This window comes from Vanacampus margaritifer, chromosome 6 (genome assembly GCF_051991255.1).
Source record: "Vanacampus margaritifer isolate UIUO_Vmar chromosome 6, RoL_Vmar_1.0, whole genome shotgun sequence".
Classification (NCBI taxonomy): Eukaryota; Metazoa; Chordata; class Actinopteri; order Syngnathiformes; family Syngnathidae; genus Vanacampus; species Vanacampus margaritifer.
The window spans coordinates 3,269,771-3,281,766 of NC_135437.1; the positions used below are offsets into that span (position 1 = coordinate 3,269,771).

Genomic DNA, 11,996 nt, shown 5'->3' on the forward strand with positions numbered 1-11,996 from the left:
GCTATGAAATATGCAGTGCTTAATGCTATCATGGCCAAAATCATTGCAATAATAATAATAATAATAATTATACATTTTATTTGTAAAGCACTTTGAGGTTTGATGTCAAATGTAAAGTGCTATATTGGGTAAAAACAACAATAAAACCAGTGTATTTAAAAATAAAGCAGCAGACAGTAAAATCGATTAAAAAAAACACTATAAATAAGATAAAACAATCATAAAAATCACAGTTGCTATGTCTTTCTAAAAAGAAAGCTTTTAAGTCCTTTCTTAAAAAAAATCCACCGTCTGAGGGGCTTTCCCATGACCCTGAAGAGAACTAAGAGGCAAAAGAAATGGCTGCTTTTGAAATGTTGCGGGTCTGACACACACTACCACACAACATGCAAGTTTATGATTTGGTCCTGTGTTTATTGGAAAAATGTTTGATGGACGCCTCTCTTAAACAAACACTATAAAGTACAGATGGATCACATTTGAATGTGTGTGCATGCGTATGTTTCAAGGTAGTCATTTCTAGTGTGTTTACAAAAAGTCTACTCAGCGCTGTTGAAATGCCAGGTTTTTGTAAGACCAAGATAATTCACTTGAATTGAATAGATTTTTTTGTAGCGATGGTAGGCAGTAGTATGCAAACCTCTTAAAAGTGTGCATACCCTCTTAAAACTGCAGATGTGGTTGTGATATTTAATTGATGTTAAACAGGAATCAACACACACTTGCCACTATTTAAAGTGCATCTGATTAAGCCTAATGAAATTGCAGATATTGTATTGGTCTTTTCCACACATTTTTGTTGCTTTTTAGAAAAAAACTGAAGGTTTTTACTATTTGAAACTGTTGAAAATTAACTCCCATGATTAAGTGCCCAGTTCCAGCTAGAGAAAAGATCCATAAAGCATGATGCTGCTGTCACTAAGGTGGAGCACCAAGTAGTGGTACCTGTACCATAACATGAATTTTAGCCAGCAAATAATGCAATTTCCCAAAAAATTGCAGTGAAAGTGCTCCAACTTGGTATTATATCAGATGTGGCAGACACATTTTCAGGTTAGTCAAATAACAAAAGATTTAGTTGATTGTTTAATTACACACTTGACAGGTGGGAAGGTGCTTCAGAGACAAAATTATTCATATGGTATCAAATAATACACAGTCTCTTAAAATATCAACTGGAAACTAGTGTTGAGCTACAATGCTAATATTGTATTTTATTGTTCTTTTTTTTTCAGAATTTAAGAGAAATGTTCACTCGCCGTACTTTCGTGCAGGCAGCGAGGGTTCACTCCCAACTCAGCGATGCTGCCAATGTGAGTGAGGCCCGGTAAGGTGATTGACTGGCGACCAGTTCAGGGTGACCCTAAACAGGAAAATGGATGGGTGGGTGACATGGGCACGTGTATCAAGTTTGATAGGATGCATGTTGGCAGCCCACACCTGTCCAATGTGCTGCGTTACAGCTTGCTGTTGAGTTGAGGGCGTTCGAGCACACTGCCTGTCCCGGGAAAGCCTCCGTCGAAAGCGGCGTTCAGCACCTGGTTTAAGTTAGCGGCAGCGACGAAGTCTAGGTCATCTCGTACGTTCGCTGGAAGCTCCTCCAGGTCCTTCTCGTTACGCTTGGGCACAATGACTCGCTTAACCCCCGCCCTGTGGGCCGCCAGCACCTTGTCTTTAATACCGCCCACCTGAGGAGGACAACAAACACCTGATTGAATCTGTGTATCAGTCATTCCATATATTTCAATTGATTCTCAACATGAAAAAGAACAAAAAAAAAAACACATTTCAAGATTAGACAGATCAAAAATTCAAACAAGCAAGTGAAACATTCTTTCTATTTCCAGTGGGAAATCCAAAATAAAACAACGAAAAAAGTAACTTTTTTGCTATATCTTTTTTATTTAACAGGAAGTTATTGATCAGGGTGACCAGATTTTCAAAATTTAAAACTGCAACACTACAATTTTGCTGAAAATCTAATATACAATAAATTCCCACCAGGAACTATTTATAACAAATGTAATCGCTAGTCAACCTGGTGACCGGTGGTTATGTTATTACTTTAGTTAATGCTAAATGCTCTCTTCAACAGCGCTCAACAGTGCAAATGCACTCACCATTATCCAACTTTCTTTTCTTTTCTTTTTTTTTGCTCAGTCACTGCAGCTTTTGGAAGCTGGCTGTGCTTTTCCCCTCATGTCAGTCCTGCATTGTAACATTGGAAATACGCCAAAAGAAAAGCTAAGCTTGCATTGGGTCTGACTGGCGACCGCAGCATTAGGCTAGTAGGACTATATTTACCATGATTCTTAGACACAGAAGCAGGAAGTAGTTCTAGTAAGACAAAAACACACCTGCTAGCGGGTGAGAACAAGAAAGCAAACATGAATGTGAAAGTAAATAGGAAGAAATATAACAGGTACATTCCTTTTTAATTGGTTTATTGTATGAATTGCTATGACAACGGTGTGATTGGCAAACAATTGGCTTAAAAACTGTAATGCCATAACGGGACCTGCGTAAAAGTGAGACAAAACAATTGTCCGGTCTGTTATCCCCCTTAACAGACCGGAGTAGAAAGGACTAGGAGCTATTGTGCAAATTGGTCTAAAAGTGTGAAATTTGGTACACTGATCGATTTTCATATGCTCTGTCTAAATCTGACGGGAGCCAAAGCCAATTCTCAATGGTGCCGCCATCTTGAACAATTCAAAATGTCCGCCTGTCAAAAACACATATTTCCATTATGTGTCAAATAATTACATATAAAAACACACACACACACACACTTTTCAAGGGTTTTTGGCAGCAAGGAATCTGAATCTGGTTTTTGGTTTACAGTGGTGTGGACAAGAGAAGCCCTATTCAAAAATCCAATGCGGCCAACAGTCAAAATTAAAAATGATGCCAGAGTACTTCAACAGGACACATTAGCAGATGGTGAAGTGATGACCTGGTCTGGCTACAAATCCTGTTTAATGAGTGACGACTCTGGCGGTGATAGGGGTTTGCCTCTGTTTCCAGACAAGGCAGCGACCCCCTTCCATTATGGGTGGTCCGCACATTGAAGGCAAGATGCATCATGTGATAGGCAAGTTGTTTTGTGATTCTGGCTGGCGGAACAGTCTCACTCAGGCCCAGATACTTACATCTGGCCCAGCCCAGTCTTTGCTTGATGAACAATGAAGATACATAGTGCCTAATACTACAAGGAATCTAATCTGTAATCCATAAATTAATTCATGTGTCAACAATGAAGATACATAGTGCCTAATATCTATGAAGATACATAGTGCCTAATACTATGTATCTTCATTGTTGACACATGAATTGATTTATGGATTACAGATTAGATTCCTCGTAGTAAAAAAAAAAGGAGGGGGGGGATTTGTTGTTGTCATTTTACACTTCATATCCTGCATTCTAGCTAGTTTGCCTTGTTTTTTCGAATTGAGCGCGAACCAGCCCACCAATCAGAAACGCGCTTGCCACAGAAAAATTTGCCCCGAAGTTGGCTGGAAGGAAAAGGTCTCCGGAACTCGATGCACAAATAAGACAAATTAAAGACTTTTAAGTGCGCCTTATAGTTTGAAAATACGTTAAATTTTCGTGAAAACTTCTTGGGCAGTGGCCAGTTTACTTGGGCGCCATGCCCAAGTATTAACATGGTGTGGGAATCGCTGTGGCGGCACCATTGAAAAATTGCTTTGTCTTCCGACATATTTGGATAGAGCATATTAAAAAGTAGCCTACCAGTGTACCAAATTTCATACTTTTAGACCAATTTGGACGATTGACCCCCTTACAGACTGGACTAAATGGGGCTGGCGAAATCCGCTGGGACTTAAGACACAAGGCTAAAAAATGGGACTGTCGCGGATACGCTGATATTTCTGGTCACCCTATAAGGACCTCATGTAGCAAACAACTAGCTCTACCCTTGCTTACTCATGGAATAATGCTGAAGAATCTACAAAAGAGTCTACAAGTAACTTTTAAGACAGGATTACATGTGAAATGTAGACATAATGATGTATGTGTGGACTAAAGGGTAGTCAGTGTTTGTTTACCACAAACAAATGGTAATCGCTAGTGCGCTAATGCCAACCGCGATTGGTAACCATTTATCATTGGCTCATTTTGTTGGTGTTTAATATTGCATACGTATAGAAGATAATAAATTATGAGTACCTAGGCAAGATAATGCATGTGAAGTGTACATTCCATCCCGGAGAAAAGTGTTTGCCCATATCAGTTGTTGTAAACTTTACCTCAAGAAGATGGTGTTTGGTTTTCAGACCAACCCACACACACACCACATGTAGAAACCACAATTTCTTATAAGTATTATTCTCGCATGACGAAGAAAGATGGACAAGCCATGCTAATTGCTAGGCTACCCTAAGATTGACATGGCTAGTGCGTTTACACCGGAATTAAGTGCTTGAGTGCACTTTTCGTAGATGTCTGGCAGCACCCGCGTTAAAGCGGAAAACATCCAACTTTAAGTAGCAAAATAACAGATACATTAATGTCCAACTGTCTGGACTCTGGAAAGGAAACCATACTCGCTAAATAATAACTAATTTTAACTAAATAATTGTTTTTAACCAAACACTCGAAACCAACAAAACACTAGTGGGTGACGTACCGGAAGAACCAGGCCTCTCAGCGTGATCTCTCCGGTCATGGCGACGTCTGATCGGACCAGTCGTCCACTGAACAGAGAGGTAAGGCAGGTTACTATGGTAACGCCAGCAGAGGGGCCATCCTTGGTCACAGCGCCGGCAGGGAAGTGAAGATGGATGTCTGTCCCTTCTAAAGGATCCGGACCGCCCACCACTGTTTCCAACATCATTTCACACAGTAAAAGTCGTGTAAGACGTGCATATGATTTGATATGTGTCGATGGACTAACTGTTTGTGAGCTGGTAACGTTTAGCATTAGCTCTAAGCCAGCTGATGGACAAATGCGCAGATTCCTTCATGACGTCGCCCAGCTGACCCGTAAGAGTCAGCTGACCTTCACCCGCCGTTCGACTGGCCTCCACGAACATGATCTCGCCACCCAGAGGGGTCCAGGCCAGGCCCAGGGCCACGCCGGGTAGCGTAAGCCGCTCTGACACCTAACACACGTGCACACACACACAAAAAGACACATTCAATATGGCGGATAAAAATTCAACAGAGCAAAAGTCATTCTCTTATAATGAGGTCATTTCAAAATTAGATGATGAGGTGACAAAGGTTGCAGAGCAAATGAACACATGATGGACAGCAGATGTAAGAGCTAAAAGAGAGGCAACAACATTTGGAGACCAGTCGAGGGCCGGCTTTCGATAATTCACAACACGCTGAGAGTATCAGCAGTATTGTAATGATCTGCACGTGCGCTTCCTCCCACTTTACCTCCATGTCGAAGGGCGGCGCTCCCAGGATGTCTTTCAGAGCCCTGTGGTCGATCACGATTGGCATAGCTGGAGGGGCTGCCTTCTCTGCTGAGTGCAAAACAGGTAACGTTAAGTTAACTTTTTCTAGACAATAGTATGAGTGGGAATGGCAACAAGTCAATTCCAAAGTCATCTGGGACCGGCTTCTTCTACCTGCCCTTTACCCTAAACAGGATTCAGCGCTAGAAAATTGACAGATAAGTGAGCGAGAGGCTTTTTGTAGCTTTGAGGTGCTCCCTTAAATGTTTATTTATATGTACATGACCACGAAAAATAACTACAGTGAAGCGTTTTAAGTCAAAAGTCACTAACATTGGAATATACTGTATGGAATTCAAATACAATACAAATATTCCATCAAAGATGTCCATATATAATTTTAGTGAATAATTAACTCTGCATTTGCTTTTTCTTTTGTTGATGTTTTTTTTTTTCTTCTTCATATTAACCACACCCACGTAAATTTAAGATCAATCACCCAGAGACTGTCAGAAAAAAAAGTTTGACAAGTTTGAGTAAGGGCCCTTTCTGATGCTGACGATAATAATAATAATTAATAATAATATATATTTATTTTTTTTTTTTTTGAGAGCTCAGTATTGTAATTTTACCGATTTGACCTGTCATCATCATTGCTCTCTTTTATTTTTTATTTTTTTTTATATTATTTTGTATGTGCGTGAGTATGTGCATGCACGTGAGTATGTGCATGTGCGTGTCTATGTGTGTGTGTGTGCGTGTGAGTGTGTACTCATTAGTTCACCTAAAACCTATTAAAAATCCCATTCACCTAAACCGAATACTTCAGAATCCAGCTAGAGTCGTGAGGTTGTCAGGGGACCCGAGGAAGGATCAAAGAAAAGAAAGGAAAGTGAAATCCAGCACCGACCAGACATCACCTACTACCCACCGGGTTACCAACCAGAGTCTTTCACCAACCCCAGAAACATCTAAATTCCAACAAATTAGGGAGACCAAAGAAGAGACTGAGGAAAGGAACGAAGGATAGATGAAGCAGAGTGAGATCCACAGAGTGAGATAAAATGACATCAGTTTCCACCGATTCAACAACCAGTGGAAGAAGCAGTGTAATAATTGTAATTGTACAACGCTAACATTCACCCTCTTGTGGCAGCAAACCAACCACGTATGTAGCCACAACTGCCCTGGGGCAGGCTGACGGAAGCGTGGCTGCCAGTGTGTGCCTATGGCCCCTCCAACCACCACCAAACCTTTGCACCTTCCATACACCAATGTGAGTGCCATTGGAGGCAATGTGTGTGAAGTGACACAACAACACGACTTGGAGAGAGCAAGATTCGAACAGCGTACCCTCCGGTAACTGGACGACCGGCTCCACCCCTGAGTCATGGCCACTACAAGTCAGGCTAAGTCTGGCATGTGTGCACTCTGCTTTAGGTAACATGATTTTATTTTCTCTTGAATGTTATCAACCTAAAAACAAAGTATGTAACCAATTCCTTCGCAATAAAAAAAAGAAAAGAAAAAAACCCAGTATGAAGTTGAGGAATGTCCTCTGTGTCTATGCCAGACAGAGTGAAGGCAGACATTGAATAGAAAAACTAAGCATTGTGATCAACCTAGATGGAACTGCTTTAATAATAAAAATTAAAAAAATCTTGTCAGACACAACGCTTTCAAGTGCAATCAAGATCCTGCAGATGTGCCTTTGGACCGAGATGTAGAGCATATGAAGGCCAAGTTGACACACTGAAATTATTTTTGCGCTCCTCAATTATCCAGACCATTATGTGGCCTATATCCTATGTATATACACTGCCAACTGTCAGGACAAAATGTTCACTTGCTCTTCCAATTTCTAAACCTCAGCAATTCTTAAGTTTGAGTGCACATTTGCTTTTTAGGCCATCCTGTAAATGTCAAACTTATAGCCAAAAAACATTGCAACCAACACTTTGTTTTGTTTTTCAATTAGTCGGCGGAATTGGCACATTTCAGCACAGATAGTAGTGACGTTAGAAGCTCTAGAAAGTGAACTCAATCAGCCACATGAGTCTTGTCACATGTATATTTGGGAGACGACTTAAAAGATATGCAGGAATCAAAACAGGGGGGTGGCTGGGGGTTTGGGGGCGGCTGGGGCTGGGTTGGGGTGGATGGCGGGGTGGATGGGGGCTGTGGACCGGCGGGGTGCCTGGCGGGCCTGCAGTGCCGCGTCCTGCTGCGTTGGGTTGGGGGCGCGGGCCGTGTTGGGGTGGGGGCCGCTCCTGCTCCTGGATTTGCTCTCCGGCCGATGGCCCCTGCGGGGCCCGGGGGTCGTCCTTTGGCGCTGCCGCGGCCTGGGGGGGGCCTGAGGTGTTGCGTTGGCTCTGTTCTGGCAGGGGTCGACGGCTCCCCTCTTTGGTGGAGATTTTCATGCATGCCAGATACACCACACCAGCATCTATCGAAACTCAGACACAATCTGCTTCTTCCTCTGGTCGTTGAATCGGTGGAAGCTGGTGTCTGTGGATCTCACTCTGCTTCGTCTGTCCTTCCTTCCTTTCCTCAGTCTCTCCTTTGGTCTCTTGAGGTCTCCCTGATTTGTTGGAATTTGGATGTTTCTGGGGTTGGTGAAGGACTCTGGTTGGTGGCCCGGTGGGTGGTGTCTGGTTGGTGCTGGATTTCACTTTCCTTTCGTTGGTCCTTCCTCGGGTCTCCTGACAGCCTCACGGCTCTGGCTGGGTTCTGAAGTGTTTGGTTTAGGTGAACGGTATGGGATTTTTTAATAGGTTTTAGGTGAACTAATGAATACACAGTCACACGCACACCCACATGCACATACACACCCACATACAAAATAAAAATTTATTTAAAAAAATATATATACCCCGCGACCCTTGAGAGGAAAAACGGTTAAGAAAATGGATGGATGGATGGATGCAAATATATATATTAAAAAAAAAGAAAAAAAGAGAGAGCAATGATGATGACATGTCAAATCGGTAAAATTACTGAATGAACAATACTGAGCTCTCCAGAAAAAAAGAAAAAAAAGAAGCTCTAGAAAGTGAACTCAATCAGCCCCACATGAGTCTTGTCACATGCACATTTGGGAGACGACTTAAAAGATATGCAGAAATCAAAACAGTTCTTAAAAAGAACCCAATAAAAAACAACAACAGATGTTTCAAACAGGCACATCATGCCCCACCGCTCCCATCTCATTGCGGCAAACAGTTCACATGATAATGATTTTAACAAGGCAAAGGTTTGGGATTGGCTTTTATTATTTTATTTACAGTTACTTAAGACAGACAGAATATTTACAGCATTCTCAACGCACATGTGAGAATCATTTATTGGCCCATATGATGGTTAATGCAAATCAACAATGCAGTCAATTATGCTTAACCTTCAATCAAACAGTGTCATGACAATGCTGATCTTTGTTAAAAGTTATAATTGCCCAGTAACATTCTGTTTAGTCACAATACAGAAAGGTGTCTGCTTGAAAGTTGAAATTAAGACAAAATCCATCTTTCAGCACCACAACAAGCCAACATACAAGAAAGAAAAACATACGAAACACTTAGCTGAATCCAATTTGCATGCACCCCAACAAGTGTTCATGTTGTAATAAATTTCCCTCTTAGAACATCGGAGCTGGTTTAGTCTGTGTTTGAATGAAATCATACAAGGTAATTCCAAACCTGCTGTTTCATATTTATTGTATGCGGCAGAAGTGTATTAACGAGTAGTAATGTAAACACACAAGCAGGAGTGCACACACATTCTTGAATACACATTACACAACGTGGTGTGTGCCAAGCTGTCTGTAGTGCTCGGTGCTGTTTTTGTGTAAAGATGACAAATGTACAGTAACGTGTTGAGGAACAGCATCTGTCCTCTTCCATGTAAAAGTCTCACTGAAGCATTCAAGCTATGTCCCACATTTCCAAGTGTCCTATTCCGTAAAAGTGACATGTGTGTGTGTAATCAGCATCCTACCTCCCTGCTGTGTGTGACCCTCAGAAGTCAACTCTTCAGTATTAGAATCTGCTTGGCGTTCCGCGATCTTCACAGCAACAGCTCGGCAGATGGCTCCAATCTTTCTCTCCAGTGAGCGCACACCAGCCTCATGCGTGTACCTGTCAGAATACAAGCAATACAAACAAGAGGGATTAAAGGGATGGGCAACTTAAATGCTGCATGGGGCCACAATTTTTCTTTGGTTTACTCTGTTTTTCAAAACAGAGAATTTCGGTGAAAGTAACCATTTTCTATTGTTGATTACTGAAGAACGGAATAAGGTAGAAACAAACTTTTTTTTCTGATGAAAGCTGAGAGTCCAATCTTTCATTTGGTAATATGTGTGTTTCCATAGTCCAAACACAACATTTTCTGTGGACCTTGAAAGATCACTCAAAATGCTTAAATCGGCTGGCAGTGGGGACAACCCGTTTCTGAAAACGTCTGGCAGTGAAAGAGTTAACGACTAATGTTGAATACATACTGAATCTGGTTTCACAAGCGCAAATACGTCATATTTAAAATTATGTTTAATACAAAACAAACAAATATTAATACGCAAATAACATAGAAAGGTATAGTGTTAAAATATTGTAAAATTTCGATGCATATCTCACGCTTATTAAACATAAATAACTGTAAGACTGATTGTAGTTGTTGTGACTCTAGCTGACCGCCAGGTGTTACCCTTTTATAAATTAATGACGCCAGTCAGTTTGGAAATTATAGTTGTTGTGACTCATTCTGACCGCCAGGTGTCACCCTTTTCCAAATTAAAATTGCCAAAAGCCTTACAACTTTTGTAAAGGTAATATAATATTTTTTTATAAAAGGAAGATGTTAATTGTGTGATTGTTAATCTGCTTTTGAAGTTTAATAAGAAAATATATATTTAACTTTTTTGGATTGTTATTAGATGAAATATTTCAGCCATATTTTCCGCATTTTAATAATAATAATAACTAAAAAACGAATAATTTGGATGGAAACTAATGTGGAATATTTTGTTATAAGATGATTGTTTTTCCCTTATAATTATTCTTGTGCGCTAGAACATTATTTAACTTCTGCTCTCAGGCATTAAAGAGGGAATTCCCAACAAGTGCCATATTCCCGTCCGGGGGGTGAAGTAATATATTATTTGTATAAAAAAGGAGACTTTTCTCCCTTTGTTAATTACAATTTAAAAATGGGCTATTCCCATGTTTATAAGTAGACAAATAATTTTTAATTTCTCCTGAATATTTAACCTTTGAACTTCGACATTTGAAGTCCCATTTCAGAATTGAAGTCCAAGCGAGTCCTGGAAGATTGGACAGACCATTCCATGAGGGAGCCATCTGGGAGGATAACATTTTTGACATAATTTGAGGTGCTATGTAATTAAAAAATAATTTCTACCTTGATGTTTGACCAAAAGCTGACTAGGGGTTTCTTGAAAAATATTAATTGAAAACTACACACTTATTAATTGACTCGGTATTATATTTGTAAATTGTTAGAGTATATCTGTCCTATCTCATCTTAAGTATTATTTATGAAGGCATGCAAAACATATTAAATTAAATATTGTAAACCATAACAAATATTGAAATATAATTAGCAATTATTAAAAATTGTAAACTTTTATTGTTTTAATTATTTTTATTTTTAACTAATAAAATATTTTTATTTTTATATTTTTTATTTTTTTTAATTTAATTTTTTTTTTTTTTTAATTTTTTGAAATAAAGGAGGATTTTGTTCTTCTGACTATTTACTGACATGTTATAACCTAATACTGTTGGGGCAGATTTTAATGTTTCAGTCGAGTGAGGGTCATTTGTCAGGGTCATTATTTCAAAACAAGGTCAACTGGACCGATGCAAGCGGGACGCAGATGTCATCAAAACAAAACCTGCAAACAACAAAGAAACCGCAAATGCTACCACCAGCAGAGGGGGTGTGGTGCAGCCATCCTCTGATCAGCATTCCACCTGCTGTGCCTGCCACCAACTGATGGACAGCAGAGGTTCCTGGCGCCACCTGGTGGAAAGTTTCCACAATGACTGTGCCGTCATATACAAATGTGATAAATGAAAAACTGCTCCAATGCACACAACGCTCCGCACAATCTTCCTTAAAGCATTCCTGCGTCCCGAACTGTCCTGTTGAAAAACTGCTCCACTACGCTGGTGACTCCGCCCCCACCAACAATGTTTCCTTGAGTTAGTGATACCAGACCATATGATGTGATACTGACTGTTTACACTGCACTCTATATTTTTGACAGATATAGGGTGATAACATTTACAGTAAAACATTACGTAAATAGAACAAACTGATTGAAAAGTTTTAAAATATAATAAATCTGTGTGTATAGAGTCTATACACACAGATTTATTATATTTTAAAACTTTTCTGATTTGATCTGATTTGTTTATCTCTGTCTATTTTAAAACAGTCAGCTTTTTGGACAAACATCAACAAAGAAAACTAGCAAGCTTAATAATGACATTTTAAAACTAAGGGTAACTTTATGTATTAATAATAATTGCTACAATATTTCTA

The 11,996-nt window shown here is 39.9% G+C and overlaps 1 protein-coding gene across 5 annotated transcripts in view; it reads right to left on the minus strand.

Annotated features, from left to right (window-relative positions):
- Positions 1–1,073: 1,073 nt before the first annotated feature.
- The window catches only part of lonp2 (lon peptidase 2, peroxisomal), a 52,716-nt gene continuing 41,793 nt past the window's right edge, over positions 1,074–11,996 (minus strand). For 4 of the 5 annotated variants that reach the window (XM_077568087.1, XM_077568089.1, XM_077568085.1 and 1 more), the window contains 6 exons: positions 9,426–9,565; positions 5,413–5,501; positions 4,922–5,129; positions 4,655–4,845; positions 1,441–1,688; positions 1,074–1,363 (listed from right to left, as the gene is read on the minus strand). In XM_077568087.1, coding sequence (XP_077424213.1) covers positions 1,458–1,688; positions 4,655–4,845; positions 4,922–5,129; positions 5,413–5,501; positions 9,426–9,565 — 859 coding nt within the window. In that variant the 3' untranslated portion in view covers positions 1,074–1,363; positions 1,441–1,457. The remainder of the gene's footprint in view (positions 1,364–1,440; positions 1,689–4,654; positions 4,846–4,921; positions 5,130–5,412; positions 5,502–9,425; positions 9,566–11,996) is intronic. The other variant, XM_077568086.1, reaches the window with a different exon arrangement.